Source organism: Aphanomyces astaci (assembly GCF_000520075.1).
Source record: "Aphanomyces astaci strain APO3 unplaced genomic scaffold supercont1.5, whole genome shotgun sequence".
Classification (NCBI taxonomy): domain Eukaryota; phylum Oomycota; class Saprolegniomycetes; order Saprolegniales; family Verrucalvaceae; genus Aphanomyces; species Aphanomyces astaci.
Window position 1 is genome coordinate 407907 of NW_009798268.1, and position 21198 is coordinate 429104.

General features: G+C 50.4%; 9 protein-coding genes across 15 annotated transcripts; 4 read left to right on the plus strand and 5 right to left on the minus strand.

The window, feature by feature from the left end:
* Window positions 1-113: 113 nt before the first annotated feature.
* H257_02914 (hypothetical protein) lies at window positions 114-1301 on the plus strand. Of its 3 annotated transcripts, XM_009826748.1 has the most exons (3): window positions 114-611; window positions 657-1012; window positions 1061-1301. In XM_009826748.1, exons 1-3 carry the CDS (start codon window positions 128-130, stop codon window positions 1265-1267), a joined length of 1047 nt encoding a protein of 348 aa, XP_009825050.1. In that variant the 5' UTR covers window positions 114-127; the 3' UTR covers window positions 1268-1301. The 3 variants fall into 3 exon arrangements, with proteins under 3 accessions (XP_009825050.1, XP_009825049.1, XP_009825051.1); XM_009826747.1 differs by having other exon boundaries at window positions 114-1012; XM_009826749.1 differs by having other exon boundaries at window positions 657-1301.
* A 2752-nt stretch (window positions 1302-4053) lies between these two features.
* On the plus strand, window positions 4054-6134 carry H257_02915 (hypothetical protein). The gene is made up of 5 exons (XM_009826750.1): window positions 4054-4192; window positions 4243-4293; window positions 4349-4960; window positions 5316-5659; window positions 5715-6134. The coding sequence occupies exons 1-5, from the start codon at window positions 4057-4059 to the stop codon at window positions 6048-6050; spliced, it is 1479 nt and encodes a 492-aa protein (XP_009825052.1). The 5' UTR covers window positions 4054-4056; the 3' UTR covers window positions 6051-6134.
* A 144-nt stretch (window positions 6135-6278) lies between these two features.
* On the minus strand, window positions 6279-7909 carry H257_02916 (hypothetical protein; the record flags this gene model as incomplete). Its single annotated transcript, XM_009826751.1, has 2 exons — window positions 6279-6533; window positions 6585-7909. The coding sequence occupies 2 exons, from the start codon at window positions 7907-7909 to the stop codon at window positions 6506-6508; spliced, it is 1353 nt and encodes a 450-aa protein (XP_009825053.1). The 3' UTR covers window positions 6279-6505.
* A 63-nt stretch (window positions 7910-7972) lies between these two features.
* Window positions 7973-9534, minus strand: H257_02917 (hypothetical protein). The gene is made up of 2 exons (XM_009826752.1): window positions 8204-9534; window positions 7973-8155 (listed from the first exon to the last, which is right to left on the minus strand). The coding sequence occupies exons 1-2, from the start codon at window positions 9529-9531 to the stop codon at window positions 8134-8136; spliced, it is 1350 nt and encodes a 449-aa protein (XP_009825054.1). The 5' UTR covers window positions 9532-9534; the 3' UTR covers window positions 7973-8133.
* A 178-nt stretch (window positions 9535-9712) lies between these two features.
* H257_02918 (hypothetical protein) lies at window positions 9713-11159 on the minus strand. Its single transcript, XM_009826753.1, has one exon. It carries the CDS (start codon window positions 11113-11115, stop codon window positions 9841-9843), a length of 1275 nt encoding a protein of 424 aa, XP_009825055.1. The 5' UTR covers window positions 11116-11159; the 3' UTR covers window positions 9713-9840.
* A 153-nt stretch (window positions 11160-11312) lies between these two features.
* Window positions 11313-12243, plus strand: H257_02919 (hypothetical protein). Its single transcript, XM_009826754.1, has 5 exons — window positions 11313-11430; window positions 11486-11556; window positions 11621-11715; window positions 11781-11908; window positions 11976-12243. The coding sequence occupies exons 1-5, from the start codon at window positions 11320-11322 to the stop codon at window positions 12213-12215; spliced, it is 645 nt and encodes a 214-aa protein (XP_009825056.1). The 5' UTR covers window positions 11313-11319; the 3' UTR covers window positions 12216-12243.
* Window positions 12244-13010: 767 nt separating this feature from the next.
* Window positions 13011-18289, minus strand: H257_02920 (hypothetical protein). Of its 4 annotated transcripts, none has more exons than XM_009826756.1 (19): window positions 17932-18289; window positions 17457-17820; window positions 17243-17372; window positions 17073-17182; window positions 16876-17014; window positions 16524-16811; window positions 16350-16445; window positions 16149-16250; window positions 15917-16014; window positions 15650-15749; window positions 15476-15581; window positions 15283-15407; window positions 15138-15218; window positions 14996-15076; window positions 14224-14412; window positions 13850-13944; window positions 13678-13774; window positions 13452-13583; window positions 13011-13178 (listed from the first exon to the last, which is right to left on the minus strand). In XM_009826756.1, exons 1-19 carry the CDS (start codon window positions 18272-18274, stop codon window positions 13065-13067), a joined length of 2790 nt encoding a protein of 929 aa, XP_009825058.1. In that variant the 5' UTR covers window positions 18275-18289; the 3' UTR covers window positions 13011-13064. The 4 variants fall into 4 exon arrangements, with proteins under 4 accessions (XP_009825058.1, XP_009825057.1, XP_009825060.1 ...); XM_009826755.1 differs by having other exon boundaries at window positions 14957-15076; XM_009826758.1 differs by lacking the exons at window positions 13011-13178; window positions 13452-13583; window positions 13678-13774; window positions 13850-13944 and having other exon boundaries at window positions 14166-14412.
* A 109-nt stretch (window positions 18290-18398) lies between these two features.
* On the plus strand, window positions 18399-19077 carry H257_02921. 2 transcript variants are annotated; one of them, XM_009826760.1, is made up of 3 exons: window positions 18399-18720; window positions 18782-18895; window positions 18939-19077. In XM_009826760.1, the coding sequence occupies exons 1-3, from the start codon at window positions 18430-18432 to the stop codon at window positions 19044-19046; spliced, it is 513 nt and encodes a 170-aa protein (XP_009825062.1). In that variant the 5' UTR covers window positions 18399-18429; the 3' UTR covers window positions 19047-19077. The 2 variants fall into 2 exon arrangements, with proteins under 2 accessions (XP_009825062.1, XP_009825061.1); XM_009826759.1 differs by having other exon boundaries at window positions 18782-19077.
* Window positions 19070-20790, minus strand: H257_02922 (hypothetical protein; the record flags this gene model as incomplete). The annotated part of the gene is made up of 2 exons (XM_009826761.1): window positions 19070-20224; window positions 20271-20790. 2 exons carry the CDS (start codon window positions 20788-20790, stop codon window positions 19173-19175), a joined length of 1572 nt encoding a protein of 523 aa, XP_009825063.1. The 3' UTR covers window positions 19070-19172.
* Between the last annotated feature and the right edge of the window lie 408 nt (window positions 20791-21198).

Here is a 21198-nt window from a genome sequence, read left to right on the forward strand (position 1 = left end):
TGTGTACCCACACATATGACAACTTCGTGTAAAACCTCAACTTATTAATTATTTTAACCTAGGGTACCTTGGTATCTACTACTAGTAGTATTTGTGAATCCTGTAAAACTTTATACGTTTCCACTCAATGGCACGGGCAATCCAGCACCGCAAGCGGCCGTCCGCAGCCACGACTGCCTCCCATGGCAAGCAGCCGCCAACCCCTTCGACATCACCACCGAGAAGCGAGTTATTTGGCTACTTGAGTATGCTGGCACTGTCGCTTCAGTTTGGCCTACAACCTCTGCTCAATCGGGCGTATGCCGGGACCATTCGCAGCAATGCCGTCATGGTGATCGTGTGCGAAAGCTGCAAGCTCGTCCTTGCGGTGCTCGCAATCAGCGTCAAGCTTCGCACCAACCCGACGTTTCTCTCTTCTTGGAACCTCATCGACAGTCTCAAGTTCTCGGGGCTTCCCGCCTGCACGTACGCCGTCCAAAACGTGCTGATCCAAGTGGCCATGCAGCATCTGTCTCCGCTCGAGTTCAACCTGATCAACCAGTCCAAGCTGATATGGACGGCTGTGTTTGTGTACTTCCTCCTTCACCGCCGCTTCACCCTCGTTCAATGTAGTACGTACAACCTACTTTCACCTATCGTTTTCACATGTAATGCAGTTGCCATGGCCATGCTCATGGCTGCGTCTCTCCTCCTCTCCGCGGGTGGCAGCGGCAGTAGTGGCGACCACAGTGACATGTCTTCCACCGACCGCTTCTACTCTGGCTTTGTGCCCGTGCTCGTGGCGAGCGTGCTGTCTGGGTTCGGAGCTGCACTCACCCAGCTCTCGCTCCAAACTCACGCCAGGGACGCGTCGCTGGTCACGGCCGAGCTGTGTGTGTATGGCTCCCTCTTCCTCTTGGCCAATATGCTGCTTCAGTCGCCCTCCGCCACGTCGCTGTCGTTTGACGGGTGGACCATATACACGCTCATTCCGGTTGTGTCGACTGCCACCGGTGGCCTCCTCGTCGGCGCGGTACACTTTGTGTAGAATCACGGATGCAGCAAACTGACATGGGAATAGGTGACACAGTTTGCAGGCGGGGTCATGAAATCGTACTCCCTCATCGGAGGCATCGCACTCACGGGGGTGCTGGAGTCCATATTGTACCAGAAAGCGCTCACCAACGACCTGTACATTGCGTCGGGGCTTGTGGTAGCGAGTATGTACCTTTACAGCTCTTACCCATACGTGGCGCCCCCCACAACCCCTAAGACTAAACAGCAGTAATAAACGCACCTAGAACTACGCTATCATATAGGAATCCTTCTGTCAGGGGGATGTTCCTGCAAACTAAAGCCCGTCGTAGCCATTGAAAATGGTACACAGCTCGTACAGTCGATGCATGGTTGTGGATCTATAACGACTTGTCGTCGTAATAACCAATACAGTCAACACATGGAAATCTTGACTTTACAGTAGATAGGCTTGCCTGCTAATTGTGACTATGCCGACCATGGATGGAAGATATAACCTACCAGCATTCAGCAACTTTCCAAGGAACGACATCAAGGACCGTCCTCCACTTACTGACCGAGTTACACAACCTTCTGTACATCATCAATACCAGTACATGAAAAGCGCATAACGTAGATTTCCAATTTACTGTTAAGAGACATATATTTTCGAGTCGCTGTCAGGAACTCGGCACTGTGAGGAATGGGTTTCGACTTCTGAAAACTGATAATTGAACAGGAAACGCAGGTCAACAAGCACTGAAACATCTATTTTCACAGTATCTATCATATCCTAATATCCCATTTTCTAAGCAGAAACACATCAAAAGTAGGGGACAGTTTAAGGGACATATTTTAAGCTTGATCGTAGTATTGACCCATGCATATAATGTTTTGTGGTTAGGGCATAATATTCTGTCAGGTACATATGCAACATCAACAGGTTATGTATTTATAGAGCCAATTGGTTAATTGATTTATATAAAACACATGGGATCATGAAGAACATTTATTTAAAGAGGTAATTCTACACAAATTTCAAGGTGGGTGATTGGCTGAATCCGATGTCCCTTAAATTGTCCCATGTCTCTTAAATTGGAAATCTACGTTACTGTATCTCGTCCGTGAACTGTGAGCATCGCCACTCCGCCCTGCCTAGATATATATTACTCCGGAGTATAATATTTGTCGTCCGTATATATTTCTCTTACTTGAGTTGCTGGATCGTGTCCTTGAGCTGGCCAATGTTGTCGTGTGGTCGTTCAACCCCAAACATGCACTAGAGAAATCCCAAGGGCATGGAAAAGCAAGTCAGACTTCTATACAGTATGGTTGGTGCTGTGTGTGGAAAATTCACTGACACGGACGAGGATAAGTTGCGAAACGTAAAATATTTTGCCATTATCATTAACGTTATCCTGAAAACCACATTTGTCGACATTGTCATGACGAGGGTAATGTAAAGATGAGTTGATATTACCCTGTAAAGTTAAAATCCCTCAGCGGGCACTAAATGGCCACGGCCGCGTACTAGCTGTAATATAAAGATGTGTTGCGAAACCACTCTAATCCAACCTCTTAGTCAGTACCCCCATAATATACACGCGTTAGCGCTGTGCACACGTTCGCATTGAACCCAAGTTAACGTTAATATTACTATAATACTGGTAGTACAGTACTTGGAGTACAGTACTACACCATTTTGCAGTTAAGTTGGACGAATGTACGATATATTTGGTGATGTGCCCGATATAATTAGCCATGTGCCCATTTAATATGTCACGCGGAGGTCGTGTGCCCGATATATTTGGCGGTGTGCCCGATATAATTAGTCGTCCAAGTAATTGCCCATCTGCCCTAAGATTTGTGTCGTGTGCCCGATGAAAATGGCAATAAAAAGTCAATTCAATATAGAAATGGTCATTAAACGACACATGCAGCATCGTTGCTGTGACTTCACATACCAACACCCATGTTGCCCATGGCCTCCGCGCGTCTATCGATGGTACGTATCTTGAGGTAAATCGAAAAATGAGGTCTGCGCGCGACAGAATCAAATTTTGGACGGAGTTGGAATCATAACCGGAGTTCGTGGGCGCCCATGCTGTGCGTTCCTTGGTGATTCGAATAATGAGCATTCAATACGTTGGATGAAAGCGTGAACTTTAACGAAGGTGATTCATGTAATTTCCGCCTCGTTGGCAGCCAATGACAATCATCCAACGAAGATGATTGGATAAAATTGGGTACTCAGGTAAATAGTACCCTTAGCATTTAATATCTGCATCCTTTAACAACTCATGTAATCTCATAATTACAATAACTTCTAAATTGAATACCTTGTACACTTTATAAACATTACTATTAAGAGGTTCTGAGAATTTCGGTGGTCAAATATGTTAAACATTATTCAAGTCAAACACCTGGGCGGAATTTACATGGGAAAATTACAGAATTGAAAAATTCGTCGAGCAAAATGGACAAGCGATACAACGGTGGGTCCTGCATAAACAAATAAAACCCCACACGACCTTGAGAATGCATGTTTTTGCAGCCTCATCGCACACACGAGCGATGACTTACGAGACTTCAAAAGTACGACAAGCTTGGTGGAAATTGCATGAAACACCTTAATATACTTTATTCAAGTATAAATTTCAAATTCTTGTTTTCCTCCGAACTTCAACCACATGATGTTTCCAAAACTGATTTACACTTATTCCACTTCCATCGGACACACGATACAATTCATCGGGCAGATGGCCAATTACTTGGGCGCTAATTATATCGGGCACACCGCCAAATATATCGGGCACGCGACCTCCGTGTGCCAAATTAAATGGGCACATGGCTAATTATATCGGGCACATCACCAAATACATCCGGCGGCCAAATATATCGGGCATTCGTCCAACTTAACTGCAAAAGGGTATAGTATCGAGAAGGCCTGCGCATACCGAAATGGCAGGTGTGTACGTGCGTCGACTTGGTTCTTTTCGCTTTTTTTAAGAATGTTGATCAAAGAACGAAGGTCATTCTGTTGTTTTTGCACAAGTCATTCTCATGGGAAACGGGTCTAGCTCGGAGACGAAACCTCGCGGCAGTTCCGCCGCCGCGCCTGCACGGCCCTCGGTCCAAGCGCAGTCGTCCTTCCAGCGCATCGCCAACAACTACTCCAACCTTCGTGATCTGAAGCAAGGTACCTTGGACCCTCTACATATCTCCACCGATCTCATAGCATGTCCTTAGACTTGCGTCGCAGAGGATTGGAGAGCTGCAACCTCATCCTTGGCATCGATTGTACGTTATCTCTCTTTCATCCATCACCTCATCGTGCTGCTTCGCACCTGCGTAGTCACAAAGTCGAACGAATGGACGGGCAAACGTACGTTCCGCGGGCAATGCCTCCACGACGTGAGTTCCATGCGACCGAACCTGTACGAGGAAGTCATGGACATCGTTGGGCGCACGCTATCCGACTTTGATGACGACAACATCATCCCCGTCTTTGGTTTCGGCGACCAAGTGACTGGCGACCACTCGGTGTTTTCGTTCATGCCACTCCAGAACTCGGGCCAACCGACCATTCCTGGGTATGCGCTGCAAGGAGTCCGCCCTCGGTACCGCGAGATCGCTCCGCACGTGTGCATGGCGGGGCCGACGTCATTCGCGCCGATCATCCTGCAGGCCGTGAACACTGTCATCGCGAACCGGTATGCGTACCACATCCTCGTGATCATCGCGGACGGCCAGGTCACGCGCTCCGTGGACGTCCCCGACGGCCAGTTCGGCAAGCAGGAGCTGGACACGATGAACGCCATCTGCTACGCGAGCAACTTTCCCCTCAGCATCGTGCTCGTGGGCGTCGGCGACGGGCCGTGGGACACCATGGCGCAGTTCGACGACGCCTTGCCGCAGCGCCGGTTTGACAATTTCCAATTTGTCGAATTCAATCAAGTCACCCGAGGTATATATCTATATTTGTATTTGCTTCACATTTCGATATATATATATATATGTATGTATATAGTCCAAATATTACCATACGCTTTGATGTGTTATATATTATACTTATATATTTAAATGCAGTCGGATGTATATATGTTGATTTTGTACATATATGTACCAGTGAATTCCGTTGGATTGTAAGAATAGATGAAGATGCAATGTACATATATATATTGGATTCAATCCTGTGTTGTATCTATTTTATAAATATATATCCAGCGAATAATATACCCCGTCCGATAACACGAATGCATACATGGAAAAGTTCCAAACTATATATATATTTGCGATAATATTAATCCCAGGCGTATCAGACGTGACGCAGCGAGAAACCCAGTTCGCCCTGCATGCCCTGATGGAAATCCCCGACCAGTACCAAGCCGTTCGCCGCCTCCAGCTGATGCAGGCGCCGCCGCGGCCGCTGCCGCCGCCGTTCACACCCATGGTGCTACCGCCCCCTGAAGTCCAGCGGATGCCGCTTCCCGGCGCTCTGAATTATGCGCCTGCCAACTACAATCCGATCCATTCTACACCCATGTATTATCCTGGGGGGGGTGGCGCCGCGATAGTTCAACCCCACCAGCCACAGTTTCCAGCCAAGAAGGAGATTCCTGTGTATGCTCCGCCAGCCATTCCCGTCGCGGCCCCCGTTGCAGAGGTAGTTGCAGAGCAAATTGCTGGCATTTGGCCGTTGTTGATGTGGGATATTTTAGGAGATGGTCAACTGCTCCCAATGCACGTACATGAACCGCGCGTCGTCGGCGACTTGCGACGTGTGCGGGGGGTCGTTGGGCTTGCCTAGTAGTAGTAGTAGTAGTACTCCGTCGGCCCCCGTGACTAGTAGTACTACTAACCCGGCCGACCAGGCGTTGATGACGCGCATGCGGGAAATGCATGAGGCCCAGCTATGCTTTATATGCGAAGACCGCAAGAAGGACACGGTGTTCCAGTGCGGCCATGAAACATGCGCCACGTGCAGCAGTGCGCTGTCGGACTGCCCCGTCTGCCGCGTGCCGATTCAGACGAGAATCCATCGCTATGGAGTCTAACCAGCTTATTTTCGAATCATATCATGGACATTCGTAGTTTATGATATTAATACTATTAATAGTAGTCGTTTTATGCAGCTGACATCCTAGGATTCGCTTGTAAATGTCCTCATATGTTTAAATATCAACGACAGTATACACACAAGCATATACACCGCATGGGTCGAAAGATATTGGGGTTTGGCTGTTGAGTACATTTAGTACGTGACAAGTCATTTAGTATGTATACGGTACGGTATCACATTTATTAATAGTAGGTACTAAATGGACTGTCCCGAAACATCCATTTATAGTTAGTAACATACTAAATGGACATTTCGACACTTGTTACATATCGGCGACGATGTTGTGAAGAAGTTTGTGTTGTATCGCTGGTGTTGCGTACTTGTAGTTGATGGTTTTGTGGTAGTAGGAGCCTTGATGGCGTTCGTGCTGCATGTTACTGTGTCGCATTTTCACCCGTCCACTGCCACGACGGCGGCACTACGACATACAAAGCCGTTGGCATTCGCTCAGTCACGATATTACATTTACGTGGATGGGGGTCCAAGGCCGGGTACGGTCTTTCGGTAGGTCATCAGAACAATCCCTAGCACTGCGACCACGGGGATGCAAAACAACCACATCAGAGTGCTCACAGTCACGTGGCCTGGCGCGGTCGCTGCAATCACGTTCAAAACCACCGACGCCAGTGCATTCCGCAGCAAAATCTTGTGCGGCAGGCTCAAAATCAGCGGAATCGACACGAATAGCATGGTAATCGACATGGAAATCACGTAGGCCGCCGTATCCACTGAAATGGCCAATGTATCGTCGCCGTCCAACCGGCGACCATGGCTAGATCCCCCCGCTTGCGTCGCGAGCCCCATGACGTAAATGCCCGAGGCGAACGCGGCCAGCGGGGCGTGGATGAAAAAGTGGCCGTATGCGACGACGTACGTGAGTGTGGGGTTGTCGTGCAGGATCTGGCCAAACGGCACGAGCACGTAGATCCACCAGAGCACAAAGAGCAGTACCATGCTCGCGATGCACGTGCTGATGGCCTCGCCGTTGAACGCCGTCGCCGATTTCAACACTGTCGCATGGGACAGCGACAGGATCGACTCGCCGAACACCATGGTCGTGAACTCGCTGTACCGATCCGACACGTGGTGGGCGTGGTACTTGGTCCGTCCGGCGGGGGCCGTCGACCGCTGCGCCACGTAGGGGTAGGCCAGGTCGCAACATGCCAGCACAGCGAACCCCACGACTTGGCTGGCGTACGTTGAACTAAACGACTGTTGAAAGTACCAGCACACCATGACGAGTGTCGAAAGGACGCTGTGCTTGACGTTCACCGCGCGGCGAGCCGGGTCTTCGTACGCGGCCCGCAGGCGGAAGAAGACGGCGTGAAAGAAGCGCAGCACGATGTAGCCCACGACGACCTCGGTGATGTTGTGCGCAATCCCGTCCGAGATCATGAGGATGCCCACCATCTCGCCAAACGTCCCGACGCGGTACAGCACGTCGTCCACGTCGTACGTTGTCGCAAACCACACGTACGGGAACCACGTGTTCCAGATCGTAAAGAACGAGATCAAAAACATCGTGAACGAGTGACTCATGTCGCCGCCGTACTGGATGTTGGTCGCGAACTGCGTCGACACGGCCGACAAGGCGACCACTAGCGTCAGATCGAACAGCTTTTCCAGCGCCGACGACACGCGATGGGGCTCCTTTGGGTCCCGCATGACCATGGGGGCGTAGATCGTGACGCGGCCCCCCAGCCAGGAAGGCGCTGCCTGGTCTTTGAAGCTGGCGAGCTTGGGCATACTAGACAAGGCGTTTCTCGGCTTGACTTCGACTGTGTAGCGACTCATATTGGCGCTACTCATTGTACTGCCAATTGAAATGAAGACTTTCGTGCAACTCGTTGGGCGTCGTCGTTATCAAAGTCTAAATTTAGCACGAATTACTTTGGCGTTTCGTCGTAAATGTTATACTACTTAGTACTATGTATGATAGGTGGAGGCAAACTGACGGATGAAGCTTTGCTGGGAGGTGGTAGGGCTTGGCGCGAGTTTGAACGAGTTTGAAAGGGCTTTCAGCTGGGAATCACGTACGGCCTACGTATACACACTTGTCACCAACTAATACAATACACATCCACTTACACTTTAAGCCTTGTGCGCCATATCACATACGGCAAAAAAATGAGCACGGGGACGCAGTATACCCACAGCAATGTGCCCACCGTCACATGGGGGGTCACAAATGCAGCCGTGAGAAGAAACGCAACGGCCACGACGATGTTCTTGGCCAGGGAGAACCACGGCGCTGCGATCAAGATGGGCATGATCACTATGTACACGCTCAGCGAGATGGCGACGACCCACGACGCTGTCATGATCGACACGTCGGAGCTTGTGCCGGCTAACTCCCTCGTTCTTGTTTGCGTCACCACCACGTCTTCGTGGGTGGCGAGGCCAGCAAGGTACAGCCCCGTGGCAAACCCTGCAAGGGCAATGTGGATTACGTAGTGGCCATACCCAACAAAATGCACTTTATGTGGGTGGTCGTGGAGGAGTTTGCCAAACGGTACGAGAAAGTAGAGCCACCAGAGAGCGAAGAGCAACAACACGGATGCGCTGCTCGTTTTGAGCGCTTCCACATTGAACGCTTTGGGTTTGAGCACTGTGGAATGGGACACGGATAACAACGACTCGCCAAACACGATGATCGTGAACTCGCTGTACCGTTCGGAAATGTGGTGAGGATGAAACGGCATTTTCGGTGTGCTAAAGTGTTCGACCAGGGCGGGGGCAGCGAGATCGCACAATCCGATGGCGGCAAACACGACGACGAACCAGGCATTGCCGTCGTCTGCAATCGTTTGCTGGGCGTACCACCCCACCATTATGACGACGGACGCGACGCCGTGCTTGATGTTGACGCTGCGGTGGGGCGGGTCTTGGTACGCGGCGCGGAACCGAAACAGAAACGTGTAGCACAGGCGTAGGAGGATGTACCCTGAGAGGATCTCGCCCATGTTGTGGTCGATGCCGTCGGACACCATGAGAATGCCCATCATTTGGCCCATCGCCCCCAACCGGTAGCACACGTCGTCGACGTCGTACGTGGAGCTGAACCACACGAACGGCAGCCACGCATTCCACAGCGCAAAAAACGACATGAAAAACATGAGGAACCCGTGGGCAAGGTCGTGGCCGGCCTGGATGTGCTCGGCAAACTGGTGCGACACGGCCGACAGACCCACGACCAGCGTCAAGTCGTACAACTTTTCCAATGCGGACGACACCCGGTGCGCTTCCTTGGGGTCTCGCGCCCGCATGGGCATGTGAATCAGCCCCCCACGAGTAAGCAGCTGCGACTGGCTGCCCGTCGAGTTGCGCCGGATGAGGCTGCGCGCTTTCACGATGGCCCTGAGGGGCTGCGGCGATGATTGGTTCATGGTCGCGGGGATCGACGAGCTGGTGTTCATTCCCCTGTCTGTGATATACAACAGTTCAAACGAAACCGACACTTGAAACGCTCAAGCGTTTCACCAATACCAGCGATGGAATTCGTAACTGTCCAAGTACTCACTACAACTTCGACATGGGTGAATGCGGTCGACGGGGCCCGACACCGTAAACATGTTCGAACCACAGTGGGGTTTCTATTTTCATGTCCGCCCCGTATCTCTGCCTTGTATGGCCTCAAAACCACAAAGAGTAAAACAGAGTAGCACCCTTCTCGATGTTTCAATAAGTACATCCAGTACTCAAACAGTCAACTGGTATACATTATATTACTCCACTCGGTCGTACGAGTCCTTGCTACCACGAGCCAACGCAACATATCGTACTGCCACAGCCATCGCACTGGCCCCTGCCGCGATGGGAACTCCCACCACCACCGCCACAATCAGCGCATCAATCGACCATTCAAGTATCTTCAGTAGCCAGCGAAACGCCCGCGCCACGGACGCCGCCGGGCTCCACGGGACTGCCGCCTCCTCTTCTAGAGGCTCGTCTACCATCACCACCAGTCCAGACGGCACCGCTTCGTCCATGCCGATTCGCAGCGTGCTCAAGCTGGCGCTTTTGCTCAAGTACGCCGCCGTCTGTCTTGTGTGTTCCAACGTTTCCGCGACCTTTTGCAGCTCCCGCATCACGTCCATGACTTCGGCTGTCGTCGTGGCCTGCACCAGCACCTTCTCGAGCGTGTCGTAGGTTGTGGCCAGCATGCTTTCGCGGCTCTTGGTGTCGATAAACTGCTCGGTGATATCTGTGGCCGACGCAGATTTGTCCTTGACCCAAGACACATTCGGCAGGTGCTTGACGAGGGCGGCGGTGGCCTCGATGCTCGAGGCGAACAATGGCGAAGGCAATCGCCAAGACAGGCTCCAGCTCCGCAACAACACCGTGCGACCGTAGTTCCCCGGAGGACACGGCGCAGTCGTGTTGTCCGCGGCATGGCGGCAGTCGTGCGGGACGTACCGCTCTTGGCTATGCTCGCTTTCGCTTTCAATGTACCCGTCCGAGGATGTTGTATTGACGAGGGTTTTGACTTGACGCTGGAGAGTGTCCCATACGTCTGGCACGCCGTGGGCAACGGCAAGGTCAATGTGACCGGTCCAAACCAACATGCGATCCACCGCCGCGGCGTCAAAGGACTTGGGCGCTTGTCGAAACGTGGAAGCGATGTCTTGACCAAGGGATGAGGATGAGAAGGCGGCGGTGGATGGCATGGCGTGCATGGCGGCGGCCTTGGCCATGAAACCACCGGCGTTTGGAGCATCCGCCGTCAATCGTCGGGAGCGAAACTGACCAGACTCGGCATACTCTGACTGCAACGTAGCATGCGAGCTGGGTGGATTGCTGAAGGAGTTCTCTTCGACGACTCGACTGGCCAACGTGACCACGAACAACACCACGAAGATCATCACATTGACAGGGCCGAGGATAGGCATGCCGGACGAAAGACGTGGACGTGGGGTCGGGGCTTTGTATTCTGAAGGTGGCGAGGAAGATGGAGCGGGGTGGCTTGTCTCCTCTGTACGGGTCGTGCTACGGCGGAGCATTCAACGACTCGATATGGGACTGCTCTTCTTTTTGAGATCTTTCTTTGACTTCACAAATAATTGACCTTTTTTCACTTCCAATTTCGCGAAAACATGAATAGTATGATATGCAATCGTATTTTAACGAATATATTTAGATATTTCGCTCAAAATACTTGCACTAAATAGGCTTAGTCCTTGGAATACGCATTTCAACGTTTCAAGATGGCCGATACATCACCGACACAAGTGTTGGACTACGTGTTCCTCGGGAGCCGGCAGCATGCGAAGAATCGAGCGATGCTAGAGTCTCTAGGCATCACGCATATCCTGAATGTAACTACATGCTGCGATGAATGGGTCCCTCAATCTGGCAGGTACATGGATGTAGGTGACGCCCACACGTAAAGTCGACCCGGTGGCCGGCGTGCCAAACTTTTTCGAAAAGGACAACGTGTTCACGTACGTTCAATCCATCCCCGTCTTGGCTGCATACAGTACCCGTTCATCTTACGGACATGAGTAGGTACCGCCGCTGCGCCCTCTTCGACAACCAAGGCGAAGACATCCTCACGTCGTTGGATGGGTGCATCGCGTTCATCGACCAAGCCAAGTTCCACGGTAACGTTACCCTTCCAACAACCACCACAACGTCCATATACTAACATGCGCCGCCACACTCGCAGGGCGTATCTTTGTGCATTGTAAAGCTGGCGTCAGTCGCTCCGCGTCCATCGTCCTCGCGTACTTGATGAAAGCGAACGCCATGCCATTCGACGAAGCGCTGTCGTTTCTCCAACATAAACGACCCATGGTACGTGCATCATATCGTCCGATTTCCACCCCCCAGTTATGTACGCAAACAAACGTGTGATGCTCAGGTGAATCCCAACGCTAGCTTTCGCACCCAGCTACAGGCGTTTGAGAAGCGATTGGTTCGCCAATCTGCGACAGGGAGGCCTGGCACCGCGCCATCCGGTCCGTCCAGTGCCGCCGCGTCCATTGGGCCGCAGCTTCCGCCGCATCTCAAGCGACCTGCCGCCTGCGACAACGTTCAAAATGATAGAGTCGACGCGACATCAATGTCCCCAAAGTGGAAGAAAGCCAAGGTTGACGAGTAAATAAATTCAATGCGCCAAAAATTTCGCCTTATTTCACGAAAAAGGCTCAAATCTACCAGATAACACTCTGCACAGTATCGCAGCTACCAGATAACACTCTGCACAGTATCGCAGCCACATGCGTAGATAGCTTTCTACGCACCCAAGAAGTCTAGTTGGAGCTGGCGGTCGGTGGCGCCGTCCGCAATGCAGTGACACGCGTTGGAAGCCCCACTCAATCGCTACTTTGACCTCATGGGATGGTCACCTTGTCGCAGGTGATTTACTACCTTCGACGATTGGCCACAACAAGCAGCTACATTCATATGAGTCTAGACCTGAGCCTCCAGGGCGACGAGTACACCCGTTCGCTTGTGACCTTCAGTACAGATCTCCAGGACGCCGTTACGTGGCTGCGACACGGTGCCGATAAAAATATAACAGCGATACGATTCGATATGCTCTCAGTCAGTGGGGCCGCAGTCGACGGACGAGGACCTCGTGCTGTACACGACATGTCCTAGTTTGTATTACAATGGACATACTAAACTCTGTCAGCCAGTATCATCGCATGTTCACATTGTAAACCAGCAGGTACAAGTAAGTAATGGGCGCACACGGCCTAGTAGCCATAGAGGTACTTCCATGAACAAGGACGATTGATACATGCACCGTCTACAGCATCTAGGCCATACATGGATCGACTATCCTGTGCCATGGACGGACCCGCCTTGGCGCTTCCTATATCGCATTTATTCGCTATTATATCTTCGAGACCGGTCCACCAACAGGTTTTTACTCCAACAAATACATCGGTCTCGTCCATATCATGTTTCTATTCAAGTGTTGTGTGTTTATATGATCGTGTTGCTACAAGTTGCACGCGGCGTCTTTGCGGTGGAATTCGGCCTCGGTGGCGTCCACAAGGCTCGCGTGAAGAAACTCGTGCACTTGCCGTGGTACGTCCGTCATCGCATGCACCGTCTACCATATTTGTCGTTGATCTGTACCATGAAATACATGTACGGAGTATGTACAACGTAATTCTATTGCAATCGAATCTTAGAGGAGTTCAATCAATTGCACAATGTGATTGTTTCAATGCATTTTCAAATTTACATTTTTAACTGTAAACTTGTTCATTCACTTGTGCCTAGGTATGACAAGTGCGGTAGATCGAGATTCAACCATTCACATGTTTGCGATACAATGTCAAAAAATCTGTTGGGAGTATCAAAATAAACACACTCAACGTACGAGCTGATTGGCAAGTTTGAGACGCCGTTCACGGGGAGAGAACAGTGTCGCATGGGATGACGAGGATGGCGCTGGTTTGCGCACGATGTCCGACGGCAAGAGGCGGCCGGCGACTCGGGGCGACAAGGTCGTCTGCGCACATACCTCGGCGTTGAGGTATACGATATTTAAAAATATATATATTTAATTGTTTCAATCAAAACACATCCTTCGACGACGTACGTACACGAAGTGCTTTGGTCGCCTGCGTGCGCTGCAGGGGCGGCGGTTGCGCGGACGCTTTCAAGTCCCCCAACTGGGTTCGGTCAAATGGAGCCAGATCTCTATGTATTCGACGCAAAAATATTTATCGCTTACGACGGATTGGAGAGAATATTATTATTTATAATATATATTACCTTGACAACGACAACCGATCGTGGCCAAACACGCCAATTTGGACACCTCCAAAGTCCCACACGGCGAGGACGCCGTCTCGTCCTGCCGAGAGCACCTGCAAATATATATATAATATATATATAAATTAATATATAGATAATATACATATAAAAATTAATATATAGATAATATATATAAATTAATATATAGATAATATATAAAAATTAATATATAGATAATATATAAACATTAATATATAGATAATATAATATATATATATAAAATTAATACATATATTATCTATATAGAAATTAAAATTTGAAATTTGAAATTTTCGCGGTATTTACAAGCTCTCTATAGAAATTAATATATATATAATAATGGCGGATAGTACCAAATTGTTGGCCAGAATGGACAGGAAGACAACGGCACTCCCTTCGTGCGCCTTCCACGTCTTCACCAGCATCGAGTGCTGATGTTTTCGCACTAGGGCGGCCGTGGCGTTGGGTTTGGGCGCATGTAGCTGGTGCCATGACGGAGTAGTTGAATTGTAATACCACGCGACATTGGTAAGTTCCCATAGCTATTATCGAGAATTAATATTGTTATGTTTATTCTAAACTGGAGCGACATGGAGAACGAATCGACACAACCAAACGTAACTACAGAAGCATCGGCATAAGGATATATTTAGCCAATCATATTGCCAGAAACCATCATCAACGTCAAATTAGTGTGATACCAATCACCACGGGACACTCTTTTATACACAAAATTCATTACAAACAATTGATCAATAGATTTGGCGATGCAGCATAAAGTCTAAATTTTGGGTAAAAGGACAATATATATATATTCATATTGTGTGTTCTACTCAAAATTTCCGGGTTGACACTGTGAATGAACACCGAACAATCGCCAGACCTTCGAAATATGATATCAAACTTACAGTAAGTGGTGCCTTTCTGTTGCAAATGATTTTTAGCCAATCATATTGCACCATTCATTCTTTTGATCCAATCATACTGCTTTTCTCGACTACGTGATTTCAACAATCCCTCAAAATTGGCAAATTTGAGCGAAAAGCAAAATATCAATAATCTCTCAAGTAATCATATATTCTGTACATGAACATCGCCATCGGCGTTGCCAGCTGCCAGCAGCACCTTGCCATCGTCCAGAGCCAAGCTGGTCAAACCATGACGCAATTCGGTGGTCGGCAAGATGCTCTGCTTGATCCCACCAGTCTAAACGAAGTGTTATGACCAACCAACACTGTGCATATGCTATCTGGTATCGTATCCATACCTCTGCACACCAAAAGTCAATGCGTCCGCGACTGCTTCCGCTGATAAAGCTGCTCTGCGACGGGTACGCAACCAGGCACTCCTACGACAGAGACCCCCCCTATGAGCATTTCCCATTGAGAAAAATATGTGTGCAAACTACTGACGACAAAATCACAGGGGTCGTCGTCGGGGGTTGGAGATGAGGCTGAGACCGGAGCGGCTTTGACTTGAAAGCTGAAGTCGTACGCCGCCTGGGCCTTTGCCAAGCTCAGTCGGTGACGTAAAAACCCTAAGTACGGACGACAGATGTCGACATTAGAATGATAACTTTCATGATCACTAATGCCATGACTTTACGAATGGAAAACGAATAGATCAACACGCCGCCATCGACACTGGCCGACACGACCAGCGCTGCAGGCGCAGGGATGTAGCACAGCGCGACCACGTCGTCGTCATGGGTCTAATGGGAAATATATTGATATATTCATATATATATATATTGGGTTCGAAAGTTGATGTTATTATTACGTGAGTGGAATCTGTAAACAGCTCCAACGGAGAGACGTCCAGGGTCTTGGTGTCTTTATACTTTACAACATGGCGATCCCATCCACTCACGACGAAGTACCTATGCGCAATTCATACTGTAAAGGAAAGGTGATAGATATAGTTTGATCATTCATATACACAGTAAATAAAGACTTAGAAGGCATACATCTAGACAAATGTGATACATCACTAATAAATGCTAGTGTAATTATACTACGAGAACTAAGGAGTTCAAAATTCGTGCACCTGTCTTGATTGAGCGACTTGGCCGTAACTTGCGGCACAACGTACACGATGGCTGATATTTCCATCGGTCCGGACAACGGCTCGGCTCGATGAACTCGCTACACGATGATTCACAACACATGAAGAGCACATTGCATAGCAGTGGAGACAAATATATATATAATATGTTTCATGCTCGACAAGGTATATATAATATAAATTTTATATATGTTGCAGTGGAAGAAGGCCGCACCGACAGGAGTTGGCCGTTGCTTCCATTCCAAATGTGCACAGTGCCGTCGGTGGCCCCGCTCAGCACGCGCTTGCCGCTCGCATCGTACGTCACGACCGAGATCTACACAGTGGATTACGTCTTCACGTGTTTGTTGATTACGTCATCGTGATTGCGTCATCGTATAGAATGATTACGTCATCAAGTACGTTGTTTGCGTACCTCGTTGGCCCCATGCGCGCGCGGAATCCGCATGACGAGCTCTCCAGTGGTAGCATCCCACGTGTGAATCGACGAATGTTCGTCCCCGGTCGCCACCTACAGTAATACATCGCATCATAGATAGATCCATTCCACAAGACTCGACGCTCAGGCCACCACGTCATTGCTACCTACCTGGTGCAGCACGGACGTGTACGTCGCGCACGTGATGGCGCAGTCATGACTGGTGCGGGTACTGGTCTGCAGCACCGTGTGGGTAGGCCACACCCGCAGCCGCGTGGTGGAAGACACGAGATGTTGCTGCGTGTGGTCCCAGAATATGCGGCCGATGTGCTCGTCCGGAAAGTACTCGGTTGGATCCACAATCGTCTGCGTGCACTGGTACGTGTAGCAGTCCCACACTTTGAGCACCTTGTCCATAGAGAGCGTAAACAGCTTGTACGCGCGTTCGTCCATGACCATCTTGATCATACCCAACGAATGATTAATATTATATATTTATATATATATATTGTGTTTTGCATACCTGATGCACGGGACTGGCGTGGCCTTGGAGAGACGCCAGCACGTCCATTTGATCTGGGTTCCACAGCAGCACACTGCGCGCGCCACTGCTCGCCATCAAGTTGAGCTGCGACGAATAGTAAAATACATACACGCCCGATCTATGTATATATATCATATTAATATATTTTTCTGGTGTGCTGGGAGAACGAGGCCTACTGGTGGCAGTCGAATTGCCGCTGCACTGTGCCGTCCGACAAGTTTGTAAACTTGATGGTGCTGTCCATGGATGACGTGATCACATACCGATATGCTGCCAAGTACGTCACCTAATAGGTTGGGAAAACATATATTTTTAAACAGATAAAAAAATATTATTTTTGACAGACCTGCGTGACCCAGTCACTATGAATGACGTGGCGGATCGTGTGATTAGAGAACGCGACGGCATCCCACGACACAGTGCAAACCGTGCGGAGATTCAGTCCCCCGCCCATGTCCCCACACGCAAACATGTGCCTAGCCAATAGATCAGTTATCGTTAGTCGGACACTTGATTCGTGTGAAATGTTTAACGAGTGTCCATGTGAGATCAGTACGCACTCGCCGTCGGCGTTTCGAAACGCGGCCATGCCCACCGCTGCATGGGCCAGCGGGCCCAGGGTCACCACAACACTGAGCGAGCTCAACTGGACAATGTAAATGTATCGGTCCACGACACTCACAGCGACAAAGTCGGGCACGGACAGCGCGATCATGTTCGTCACCCACTGGGTCGACGACGGCGGCGGCAGCGACCCCAGCACCGCCAGCGACGACGGATCCCACAAGCTCACGGTACCATTTCGCGCGCACGTGACGTACAGCCACACGGGGGGCTTGAGTAGCTCCATGGGAACCAGCATTGCTAAGATGTGCACAATCAGCCCGTTGCGAGTGCCAATGCTCGGGTCTTTGCTGCTGTAGCCTACGTAGGTATTCGTCGGAGGTTAACCTGTATGTGCTAGCTACGGGTTATGGCTGCGTGATAATGCTAGCTAGCTACGGCGACACGATATACACGCTGGTCCGTACTCACCGTCTCGGGGATGCAGGATCGACGAGTGCATGTCACGGTAGAGGTTGATGTGTCGTTGGTCGGAAATGAGGAAGAAGTCACACCACTCGTCCCACGAGACGGACCCGTCCGAGTTGGCGTCGATGCGGTGGAACATGCGCGCTAGCTGGTCGTCGGGGATGGTCGTGGAAGGGCCGAGCACCTTCTTGAGGGCTTTGGTGAACTGCGCGAGTGTTAGCTGCTGGCTAGAGCTGCGGCTAAAGTACGATTGGAGCTCCATGACATGGCTTGGGTGTAGGAGGGTGCTCAGGTGGAAGTCCGACACTTGGTCTGTCATGTCGACGGCACCACCCTGTTGGAACATTCATCACAAGTCCACTGGGTTTAAACGTTACTAGCCAATGAAGACGATGTTGAATTGAATCAGTAGTATCAATTGGCTACTTGATGTTGATTTCAGCCAATCGATAAGCGTTCTGATGCAACACGTAACTGCCTACCCGTAGCAGTTTCATCGGCATGGAGTCGACGTCGGCGGTACGGCTGCGCTTTGAGCTGTGGAAACTCATGCAAGTATGGCGAACCCCCGAGATTCAGAAACAGCAGCAGCACGTGATCGCCAAGCCGATCTATCGAGCGGCGACCTTCCGACCGCAACAATCAACGGTGGCGGCAGTCGTGGACAATCTCCTCGCGGTCGCACCCGTCGAACCTCCCAAACGAGTTGCGCCCAAAAAGTCAAACCGCCAGATAACACTGGAACATCTCCTCGCCTTCAAAGAAAAACACGAAAAAGTTCCGTTTGTGCTGGTAATGTTGGTTACCCGTTTGCAATGCATGGCCTTAAGCATGACATGCAATATACGTGTAGGCGTGGAGCGTTGTATATCAGCACTTGATCATAGGGTCATCGGCATCATCCTCGTCCAAGCGTGTCGATACGCTAAAGAAGATAAACACCCAGGAAAAGCTGGAGGAAGAGCTGGTACCTGTCAGCCATCAATTTCTTGTCCTGTATTTCTGCCTAGGTCAATGCTGGGGTTATGCAACACGACATGGTCGACATCGAAGGCCTCATTGCGCTGCTCAATCTCCGCGGCGATCAACCCACGAAGCGCCGCCCGTCGATAATTTAATATACCAGCACGTCCATTGTAAATAACCATATTGTGCATTACGGTACCCCTGTTTTCACCCTATCCCAACTCAACTATGACTACCGGCACCCCTACTTCCAAGTCTGCTTACTGTGAGCAACCCCACTAACCGTCATGATCGTCCCATGTGTACGATGTCTGTGCGAGTCCGATGGACTGAATGAGATTGTCCGTGGTGCGCTGTTCTAAGGCCAAAATAGCTTGACTCACGCTCGTCACCAACGCCGGTAGTTGTTTGGTTATGGCAAACTCACGCAACTCTTCCAGGTGGGTATACGCTTTCGCGTCTGAGAGGTCAGTCGTGGGCTCTCGAACGTCTCGGGCGAGAAAGTCTTCTGTAAACATGAGCTGCGTCGGCAAGTGGTCGTCAAAGTTAACATACTCGACCGACGACAGCAGCAGCGACGGGTCAGACACTGGAAACAGCACGTGGAACAGCGCCAAGAGCGACTGAAGCTCCGTGCTGGGCGCCGAAAGAGCCGCCGACTGCCGGCCAAAGCTGTGCTGGCAGTGGGTAGCGGTGACTGTCGCCCACGCCGCGACGATCCAAGCGTGCAGTCGGTGGCTATCGACGGTCACGGTCAGCGCGTCCTTCTTCAAGTGGGCCATCGCGAGCACATGTCGGAGGAGCAGGCCCCTGTACGCGTCTTTGAAGTGCCCCACCACGCCTTGCAGCAGCGGACTCAGCTGCGACGGCAAGAACGACGGACATACCCTTAGCGAGACATGTTCCAAGTCCAAGTCGGACGAGTGGCAAGGGGTGCTGGGCAGGATGAGCAGCACCTTTCGCTTCAAGGACAAGTCGAGTGCCAGTAGCCACTCGTGAAAGATATCTGCGGTCATCCACGCTTGCGGCGCCCGCTTGAACCCGACGTCGTCCTGCGGCTGGCACAACGTGGACGGATGGTCGCAGCCTACAACCAGTGGCGGCAGCTTGTGCGAACCAGACATGTTGCAGCACAGCAACAACGTCGCCACCTCGGTGTCTTCATGAAGAGACAAGTTGTGCGTCTTCAGATCCTTCAGTAGTCGCGCGGCCGTGTCTGGAAGGGTCTGGTACAGCAATTGTGTTTCGCTGCAGCTGTAAATATCGTCGGCTGCGTACAGCCCCAAGACGCTGCTCATAGACCCAAACCATTGGGTCCATTCGTCAAAGCCTACACTGGACATTGTCGATACGTACGTGGAAGTGAACAAAGGTACCGCTGTCGGGCACCATCGCGTCGAGGGTGGGCACCGTGGTGGCGGCGGACGACGATTCTTTCCGCAGTTTGCGAAACGAGATGTCGTGGCGTTTGCAAAACGATTCGAGCCACCCGTTGGACGCCTTGAAGTGGTCGGTGTTCGGCATCCGCTTGGCCAGTTCCAGCGCCTTGTCCTTGACCATGTTGCCCGTCAGGTGAGGTCCTTTCACACACTTCAACCATTCAAAGACCAGCTGATCCACCACTTCGTGGCGAGGCTTCTTTCGGACCTTGGTTTCGCGCGGCGCACCTTCGTGTGCTTCCAGCAACGTATTCGCCTTCTTCTTCAAGATGTTGTTCACGGTGCCGAGGCCAATGTTAAAGTCCTTGGCCAACTTGCGCTGGCTCACGCTGCCCGAGTCCGCTCGATGGATCAGTTGTAGCTTCTCAACCAAGCTCGTCTCCCTCCTAGCCCGCTTGTGCGACTTGGCCTCGGTCGCGGTTGTCCCGACTTCTGTCACGGGGTCGTTCCCTTCCATCATCATTGTTGGTGTGAATATGCTTCATCGCAGTTGATTGGCTCAGGCCTCGTCCAATCGCTACTTTCGTTGGCCAATACTCAAATAGGGTAATACTGAAATACCCTAATGTGTTTCCATTGACACTACAAGTATAAATACTAATACTTCAGACTTACGGGAGAGCATTGAAAAATATTGATACCAACCTTGGATACTGTGGTTAATATAATATAATTATGAATCAACAAAGCGTGGATGACATTGGGATGGAACCTAAAGTAAGGACCAAGCCTTCTGATGTCACGGATATTTGAAATCAATATAAATAATTCGACGTATTAATATTAAATGCTGTCCCGTAAGTGTTACTTCGAGGTATTACTGCAATAAGTACTATTAATACGTAGTATTAATAGTACTATCAAT